Below are 10,000 nucleotides of genomic sequence, written 5' to 3'. Positions count from 1 at the left end.
CAGATAGGGGAACCTGCCAATACCCCTTTAAAAGATCCAATTCGGTTATAAACTTAGCAGGTCCTATCCGATCAAGACAGTCCTCAATACGTGGCAAAGGGAAAGAGTCATTCTTTGTATTAGCATTGACCTTGCGGTAGTCCACACACATGCGAAACTGCCCGTCAGGTTTCTTAACAAGTACAATAGGGGAGCTCCAAGGACTTACCGAAGGTCTAATTAAATCATGCTCCAACATATGCTGTATCTCCTTCTCGACAATATCCCGTTTTTCTGGATTTAATCGATAAGGACTTTGTTTGACTGGGGAAGCACTGCCTACAAAACATCATGTTGGAGCAAGGTTGTTCTGCCTGGAGAGGCCTGAAATAAGTCTGAAAAAGAAGATATTAATTTCAACATGTCATCCTTCTGGATACCCTCCAGATGCTCCAAACACTTTACTAAAGTTTCAAAATTTTGCATATTACTTGTAAGGGCATCTCATGATACCTGGCAAAACAAGTCGGCTGGTTCTTCTAATGTGTGGTCTAACACTAGAGACACTGGCTCATATACTATAGCTAGAGGATCAAGTCTACCAACTGTGTAAGATTTCAATCTATTTATAGGGAATATCCGACACTTTCATTTGGTCCCAGGAGCTTCCACTTCATAATTGACATCAGACAATTTCCGGAGTACCTTCCAAGGCCCCTTATACCTAGGTTCCAGAAGATTGTCAGAGTCTGTACTCAAAACTAAAACAAGCTCACCAGGCTCAAACGAACGTGTCTTACTCTTCTTATCATAATTTCTCTTCATTGAGGCCTGAGACAACACCAAATTATCCTGGGCAAATTTCCAGGCAGCAGATAGTCTCCTCCTCAGGTCCTCAACGAATTCACCCACATTCAATTCTTTCTTATGACTAACCTCTAGCAACTCATGGGAAAATTTCTAGAGGACCACGTACTTCATGTCCAAAAATCAACTCGAATGGAGCTATACCTGTGGAAGAATTGGGATGATTACGTATAGCAAAGAGAGCAACGGGAAGACCTTCATCCCAATCCTCGCCTTGCTCATAACAGTACTTTTTTTAGAATAGACTTAAGGGTTTGGTGAAACGTTTCCACTACGTCCTGACTCTCTGGGTGGTAAGGTACACTGGTAATGTGCTGAATGGCCAGTTCAGCACATTTACCTTTAAACACTTTGCTCGTAAAATTTGTGCCAGAATCGGTTTGTATTTTACAAGGCAACCCATACCTGGAAAAAAATTCTATTAGTTTCTCAAACACTACTTTGGATGTGATTTTCCTCATAGGAAAAGCTTCAGGAAACCTAGGCGCTCTGTCCATTATAGTTAAAAGATAAATAAACCCAGATTTAGTTCGGGGCAAAGGCCCAACCACATCAACAACCAACTCAGCAAAAGGATCTCCAGTTGCAGGAATTGGATGCAAAGGGGCTTTAGGAATAGGTTTATTAGGTTTACCCATAATTTGGCATGTTTCAAAACTTCCTACAAAATTTTTCACTGAGGATTTCAATCCTGTTCACCAAAAATATTTTGCCAATCTACTATGAGTTTTGCAAACTCCAAAATGACCAGAAAAGGAATCCTCATGAGTTAAACTAAGGACATCATTCTGATATTTTGAAGGTACCACAATCTGTTCTACCCGAGAGGTTTGGTTCAAGCCGTGATCCACAGGACGACTAACTCTATACAATAAACCTCTAATCACTCAGAACCTGGGTTTTGTTAAATCATTCGTACCTCCTAATTCATAATTGAATTCAGCCTTCTGAGCTTCAATAAAGCTTACACGGTTACAATCAGGTTTAAATATTTTATTTACAAAACTACTACTACCACTACCTACAGACCCGGGTCTCTCCACATCTACCTCTAAACTACTAAAGTTTAGATTATCCTCATTCTGTAAGGCAGCAGCAGCCTTTGCAGAAGCTCGAGTGGTAATTGCCACAGGACTTGCAGTTACAGACACTATTGGGAATATTTCATAACCTTGGGCATCTAACATATCATTTCCCAAAATGCCGTCAATGCCCGGGATAGGGAGCTTTTCTACCACTGCCAATTCTGTCACCTTGTGATACCCTGGGAAGAATGCCTCTACTTCCACCAAAGGTGCAGAAACCACTGTATCAGGGAACCCACCCAGGACCACATAATTTCCAGAATTCACACCAACATCCTTCAACACCCTTGACAAGACCAATGATCGAGCGGACCCAGTGTCCCTCAAAAAGTTCACTCTGACAACTTTACTATCAATTACGCAACTGCCAGGCCAAATATATTTGTCAAAAAGTCACAAAGGAGAGCTAGTAGGTGATTGATTTATTTCACCTCCACTACCACTAATCACAACCCTTCCTTCAGGTCCTGGGGAACACTCAACTTCAGTATTAGGGGTAGTAGGGGCATTGGCTATTAAAGATACGGGGACATTGTTACCTCCCCTTCCGTTCTGCTGGAGATACCTCATACGGGCAGGACACCGAGCTTGAAAGTGCCCCTGCTCGTGACACCAAAAACAAGATCCCCTAGCTCTACCAACATTATTAGAACTTTAGTTACCCTGGGAAAACACCCGAGTGTTCCTCCCACTCGGGCTATTTCCCTAGCTAGCTTCAACCTTTGTTTTAATGGGGTTATTGGATCTCCAATTATTATTTGGACTGGCAGACTGGGATTTAAAGGCCGATGGACTAAAGCTATTACTACTTACACGGTATGTTAACACAAACTCATCAGCTATCTGAGCAGCTTTACTTAAGCTATATGCTTTAACCTCCTCCAGGTGAATCCTGAGTTCTTTACTACAAGTTTTCTTAAACTCCTCAAGTAGCATGAGCTCCCTCAAGGAGGAGAAGGAGACCACCTGACGACTCTTTACCCAGTCGTCAAACTGCTCCTCCTTAAGATGGGCATACTCCACATAGGACATAGTATTGGGCTTCATAGAATTCCTAAATTTCAGGCGATAAGCCTCAGGGACCAAGTCATACGCCTTGAGAATCAACGCCTTAACTTTACTATAATCTCTGGCTACACTCTCTTCCAAAGCATTATATTGGCGAATGGCCTTACCTACTAACCTGCATTGAATTAATACAGTCCACATCTCAGTGGGCCAAGACAATCTAGTGGCCACCCGCTCAAAAGCCTTAAAGAACTCCAGCACATTACTTTCATCAAACACTGGCACCAACTTTAATGCCACACTTATGTTAAACCTATCTGAAGAAGGACCGGTGGGAGTACTATTAAAGTCAGGGTTTGCTCGTAACCTAGCCAAGTCTAAGTTAATTTTAGCCATTTCCAACTCATGGCGCCTCGCCCTCTCATTCTCTTCGAATTGTACCTTCAATAATTCTATTTTCTTACAAATTATGCTAAGATCTAAATTTTCAGGATTCCCAACACACTGTACAGGGTCTGGTTTTACCGCTACACAGGGGTTATTAGAAACTCTAGTTTTTTTCTGTTAAATTACATGGACCAGTATAAATAACACCACTACGAGGGTGGTCCTCAAATAGTGACAGCCCTGGGTTAACACTGACCTCATCAAGAGAATTCTCATCATCAGAACTTCCACCAATCATATCTCTAGCCAAATCCTCACCCTCGGCTATACCACGAGCCACCATCGCCTCAACAGATAACAACAACTGAGCCTTAGTGTCAGTGGCTCTAAAAGAGATGTTTAACCAACGAGCACAACTCCTTAAATGCTCCTTACTTAAGATGGCTAAATATATGATACAGTCAGAAGACCCCAAAAATTCGGCTGGGTCAAAAACAAAGTCTGCCATAATGAATTACCTGCAAAGGGGAGGGGGGGGGGGCGGAGTAAGGCAAGCAACAAAACCAAATCAAATATTGTAATCTATCCCAGAGTTGCTTCACAAACTCAAACTCTGTGCACACCCGCGTACAATCCTGTCACGGTCGCCAATCTTGTTACGATCCCTTTAGCCGTAATACAGGTTCTTTATTTCAATACTTAGAGGGATCGTAGGCAGTAAGAAAGTACACAGGGTATGAGGAATGTGGAAACAAACACCAAAATAAAATAAACAATATTTAATTACACAATACACTTAATACTAAATAAGCCTTGTGAGCAAACTTAACAGTATATACAAACATAACAATAACGGGCTCACAACGATACCTAATACTTAGAAACTAACCCTAACAAAGAAAAGAAAGGACATAATATGCCCAAGGCTTAAATAATAATGATACGGGCCCAAAACCACTAACCTATAATTATAAGATTGAAGGAAGACAAGAGAAAATAAAGACAGCAAAACCTTAAATCTCCTACCTAACCGTGTTTGTACTAAACTTAAAACTAACCCAATACCAACAACTTGACATGACATAATAAATATAAATATAATTGATAATTATATACACAAATCCTCGTGTACAACGAAGTGCACAGGAATCTCTTCAATCTCCCAGCAGATATACGAGGAAGCACACAAATTGTCCAGGTAGACTCAGGGGTTGGCATCAATTCCGAGGAACAACCCAGGATAATTAAGTCTTACCTGGCAATTTCCTCCCTACAGGCCTCCTCACGAACCAATAGCTCTCCTGGACATGCAACTCAAGACGGACAGGACAGTGGTTGACATGACATCTCCTACGTGGCGGGACAGCGACGACCACGTCTTCCGCCAAATCCTCCGGTGGGAATCAGGAGTACAGGAGTCGCAAGTGACAGTAACATGCGATATCACAGCTGTGATCACACTCCTTCATGCACATACACCGCAGATGGCTCAGCACATCTACGGGCAACCACTTCCAAGGGAGGTCCGTCGGAGTATTCCTCCAAAAAGGCGTAATATCAATCTCCAAAAGGCTGCCAGCAAAAGAGCGTACGTCCAGAAGCTTATACAGGCCCGAACTGCCTTAGCCCGGCCTCCACTCACTGCACTACAGTTCCATTCCAACTCAAAAACAAAATAAAAACAATCGTTAACACGATAGTTAGGCAATTAACAACAAGAGGAGGAATCACTGAGCAAAACCACTGAACGTTACGTTAACGTAAAAAAAAATAGTTACTGGACTGAATATAATAGAACACTTAAAACTAAAGTAGAAGGCTGATTTAAAAAAAAAAAAACAAGAAATAAATTACGTTAATTTGACACCTTCCTCCCCATCAAAAAAAAAAAAATATTATTGAAATAGAATAGATTTTTTTAGTACCGCACACCCATATCACATACTAGAAAATAGCCATATAGAAAACTTACTCTTAAAACATCCTACAAGGGAAAAAGAGACAACTTAATCTAAAACATCCCACAAGGGAAATGAAGATAACCTAATCTAAAATATCCTGCAAGGCAAAAATAAGGTGAAGCAAAACTCACAACATAATGAAACAGACTTAAGACAAAGCCCGAATCGATACACTAATTTTAAATATGATAAAAAAATTAACCACCTTAAATATAACTTCCAATACAAACCCCGAAGGAGAAATGAGAAGGGCGAGGTGAGCAGAGAACTGACCAGAATTACATCCTAGAAATGGTGTCAGGAATACAATTATCAACACCCTTAACATGCTTAATATTTAAAACAAACTCCTATAGCTGAAGAGCCCAACGCAAAATCCTCTGGTTTGAACCTTTCATTCTTTCAATGAACACCAAAGGGTTATGGTCCGTCCAAATTTCTACGGAAAGGAAAAATTGGTAACATATGTTTTGAAATGAACCAAGGTACGAATTAAAGCTAGAGCCTCCTTCTCGATGGTAGAATACCTTCTCTCAGCATCCAGCAACTTACGACTGAAGTATGATACTGGACGCACTTCACCATCTTCATGTCTTTGAAAAAGTACTCCACCTATACCCACATCACTGGCATCTACAGCCACAGTAAAAGGTTTCTGAAAGTCAGGAGACATTAGAATGGGGTTAGACATCAATACAGTTTTGAGTTTTAAAAAAGATTCCTCACACTGAGAAGACCATACAAACTTTTGTCCCTTTTGCAATAGTTGAGTAAGGGGCTGAGCAATGTCAGAGAAGCTTCGGACGAATCTCCTATAATAACCCAACATACCTAAAGTTCTCCGGACCTCCCTAACATTGTGTGGCCTTTGCAAATTTAATAGAGCCTCGAGGTTAGCTTGTTTAGGAGTAACCTGACCCAACCCAACCTCGTGACCTAGATAACACACCTTGGCTTTAACAAATTCACATTTACTCAAATTTACAACAAGACCAGCGGCTCTCAAGGCCTCAAATACCTTCTTTAATCTGACCAAATGAGTCCGCCAATCATTGCTGTGAATAACTAAATCATCTTTATAAATTTCTGTACCCTCCAGACCACATATTACTCTGTTCATCAACTGCTGAAAGGTACACGCTGCATTCTTCATCCCAAAGGGCATTACCTTACATTCGAAAAGCCCAAAGGGCGTAACAAAAGCGGAAATCTCACGAGCTCCATCAGATAGGGGAACCTGCCAATACCCCTTTAAAAGATCCAATTCGGTTATAAACTTAGCAGGTCCTATCCGATCAAGACAGTCCTCAATACGTGGCAAAGGGAAAGAGTCATTCTTTGTATTAGCATTGACCTTGCGGTAGTCCACACACATGCGAAACTGCCCGTCAGGTTTCTTAACAAGTACAATAGGGGAGCTCCAAGGACTTACCGAAGGTCTAATTAAATCATGCTCCAACATATACTGTATCTCCTTCTCGACAATATCCCGTTTTCTGGATTTAATCGATAAGGACTTTGTTTGACTGGGGAAGCACTGCCTACATCAACATCATGTTGGAGCAAGGTTGTTCTGCCTGGAGAGGCCTGAAATAAGTCTGAAAAAGAAGATATTAATTTCAACATGTCATCCTTCTGGATACCCTCCAGATGCTCCAAACACTTTACTAAAGTTTCAAAATTTTGCATATTACTTGTAAGGGCATCTCATGATACCTGGCAAAACAAGTCGGCTGGTTCTTCTAATGTGTGGTCTAACACTAGAGACACTGGCTCATATACTATAGCTAGAGGATCAAGTCTACCAACTGTGTAAGATTTCAATCTATTTATAGGGAATATCCGACACTTTCATTTGGTCCCAGGAGCTTCCACTTCATAATTGACATCAGACAATTTCCGGAGTACCTTCCAAGGCCCCTTATACCTAGGTTCCAGAAGATTGTCAGAGTCTGTACTCAAAACTAAAACAAGCTCACCAGGCTCAAACGAACGTGTCTTACTATTCTTATCATAATTTTTCTTCATTGAGGCCTGAGAAAACACCAAATTATCCTGGGCAAATTTCCAGGCAGCAGATAATCTCCTCCTCAGGTCCTCAACGAACTCACCCACATTCAATTCTTTCTCATGACTAACCTCTAGCAACTCATGGAAAATTTCTAGAGGACCACGTACTTTATGCCCAAAAATCAACTCGAATGGAGCTATACCTGTGGAAGAATTGGGATGATTACGTATAGCAAAGAGAGCAAAGGGAAGACCTTTATCCCAATCCTCGCCTTGCTCATAACAGTACTTTTTTTAGAATAGACTTAAGGGTTTGGTGGAACGTTTCCACTACGCCCTGACTCTCTGGGTGGTAAGGTACACTGGTAATGTGCTGAATGGCCAGTTCAGCACATTTACCTTTAAACACTTTGCTCGTAAAATTTGTGCCAGAATTTGTTTGAATTTTACAAGGCAACCCATACCTGGAAAAAAAATCTATTAGTTTCTCAAACACTACTTTGGATGTGATTTTCCTCATAGGAAATCTTCAGGAAACCTAGACGCTCTGTCCATTATAGTTAATTGATAAATAAACCCAGATTTAGTTCGGGGCAAAGGCCCAACCACATCAACAACCAACTCAGCAAAAGGATCTCCAGCTGCAGGAATTGGATGCAAAGGGGCTTTAGGAATAGGTTTATTAGGTTTACCCATAATTTGGCATGTTTCACAACTTCCTACAAATTTTTTCACTGAGGATTTCAATCCTGGCCACCAAAAATATTTTGCCAATCTACTATGAGTTTTACAAACTCCAAAATGACCAGAAAAGGAATCCTCATGAGATAAACTAAGGACATCATTCTGATATTTTGAAGGTACCACAATCTGTTCTACCCGAGAGGTCTGGTTCAAGCCGTGATCCACAGGACGACTAACTCTATACAACAAACCTCAAATCACACAGAACCTGGGTTTTGTTAAATCATCCGTACCTCCTAATTCATAATTGAATTCAGCCTTCTGAGCTTCAATAAAGCTTACACGGTTACAATCAGGTTTAAATATTTTATTTACAAAACTACTACTACCACTACCTACAGACCCGGGTCTCTCCACATCTACCTCTAAACTACTAAAGTTTAGATTATCCTCATTCTGTAAGGCGGCAGAAGCCTTTGCAGAAGCTCGAGTGGTAATTGCCACAGGACTTGCAGTTACAGACACTATTGGGAATATTTCATAACCTTGGGCATCTAACATATCATTTCCCAAAATGCAGTCAATGCCCGGGATAGGGAGCTTTTCTACCACTACCAATTCTGTCACCTTGTGATACCCTGGGAAGAATGCCTCTACTTCCACCAAAGGTGCAGAAACCACTGTATCCGGGAACCCACCCAGGACCACATAATTTCCAGAATTCACACCAACATCCTTCAACACCCTTGACAAGACCAATGATCGAGCGGACCCAGTGTCCCTCAAAAAGTTCACTCTGACAACTTTACTATCAATTACCAAACTGCCAGGCCAAATAAATTTGTCAAAAAGTCACAAAGGAGAGCTAGTAGGTGATTGATTTATTTCACCTCCATACCACTAATCACAACCCTTCCTTCAGGTCCTGGGGAACACTCAACTTCAGTATTAGGGGTAGTAGGGGCATTGGCTATTAAAGATACGAGGACATTGTTACCTCCCCTTCCGTTCTGCTGGAGTTACCTTATACGGGCAGGACACCGAGCTTGAAAGTGCCCCTGCTCGTGACACCAAAAACAAGTTCCCCTAGCTCTACCAACATTATTAGAACTTTGGTTACCCTGGGAAAACACCCGAGTGTTCCTTCTACTCGGGCTTTTTTCCTGGCTAGCTTCAACCTTTGTTTTAATGGGGTGATTGGATCTCCAATTATTATTTGGACTGGCAGACTGGGATTTAAAGGCTGATGGACTAAAGCTATTACTACTTACACGGTGTGTTAACACAAACTCATCAGCTATCTGAGCAGCTTTACTTAAGCTATATGCTTTAACCTCCTCCTGGTGAATCCTGAGTTCTTTACTACAAGTTTTCTTAAACTCCTCAAGTAGCATGAGCTCCCTCAAGGAGGAGAAGGAGACCACCTGACGACTCTTTACCCAGTCGTCAAACTGCTCCTCCTTAAGATGGGCATACTCCACATAGGACATAGTATTGGGCTTTATAGAATTCCTAAATTTCAGGCGATAAGCCTCAGGGACCAAGTCATACACCTTGAGAATCAACGCCTTAACTTTACTATAATCTCTGCCTACACTCTCTTCCAAAGCATTATATTGGCGAATGGCCTTACCTACTAACCTGCATTGAATTAATACAGTCCACATCTCATTGGGCCAAGACAATCTAGTGGCCAACCGCTCAAAAGCCTTAAAGAACTCCGGCACATTACCTTCATCAAACACTGGCACCAACTTTAATGCCACAATTATGTTAAACCTATCTGAAGAAGGACCGGTGGGAGTACTACTAAAGTCAGGGTTTGCTCGTAACCTAGCCAAGTCTAAGTTAATTTTAGCCATTTCCAACTCATGGCGCCTCGCCCTCTCATTCTCTTCAAATTGTACCTTCAATAATTCTATTTTCTTACAAATTATGCTAAGATCTAAATTTTCAGGATTCCCAACACACTGTACAGGGTCTGGCTCTACCGCTACAAAGGGGTTATTAGAAACTCTA

The 10,000-nt window shown here is 41.3% G+C and overlaps 1 protein-coding gene across 1 annotated transcript; it reads right to left on the bottom strand.

Annotated features, from left to right (window-relative positions):
* Positions 1-627: 627 nt before the first annotated feature.
* On the bottom strand, positions 628-6,452 carry LOC137625442 (uncharacterized). The gene is made up of 6 exons (XM_068356350.1): positions 6,237-6,452; positions 5,815-5,942; positions 3,583-3,712; positions 3,115-3,500; positions 1,974-2,295; positions 628-939 (listed from the first exon to the last, which is right to left on the bottom strand). Exons 1-6 carry the CDS (start codon positions 6,450-6,452, stop codon positions 628-630), a joined length of 1,494 nt encoding a protein of 497 aa, XP_068212451.1.
* Between the last annotated feature and the right edge of the window lie 3,548 nt (positions 6,453-10,000).

This window comes from Palaemon carinicauda, chromosome 32 (assembly GCF_036898095.1).
Source record: "Palaemon carinicauda isolate YSFRI2023 chromosome 32, ASM3689809v2, whole genome shotgun sequence".
Taxonomy (NCBI): Eukaryota; Metazoa; Arthropoda; class Malacostraca; order Decapoda; family Palaemonidae; genus Palaemon; species Palaemon carinicauda.
This window is presented reverse-complemented; position numbering and strand designations above follow the sequence as displayed.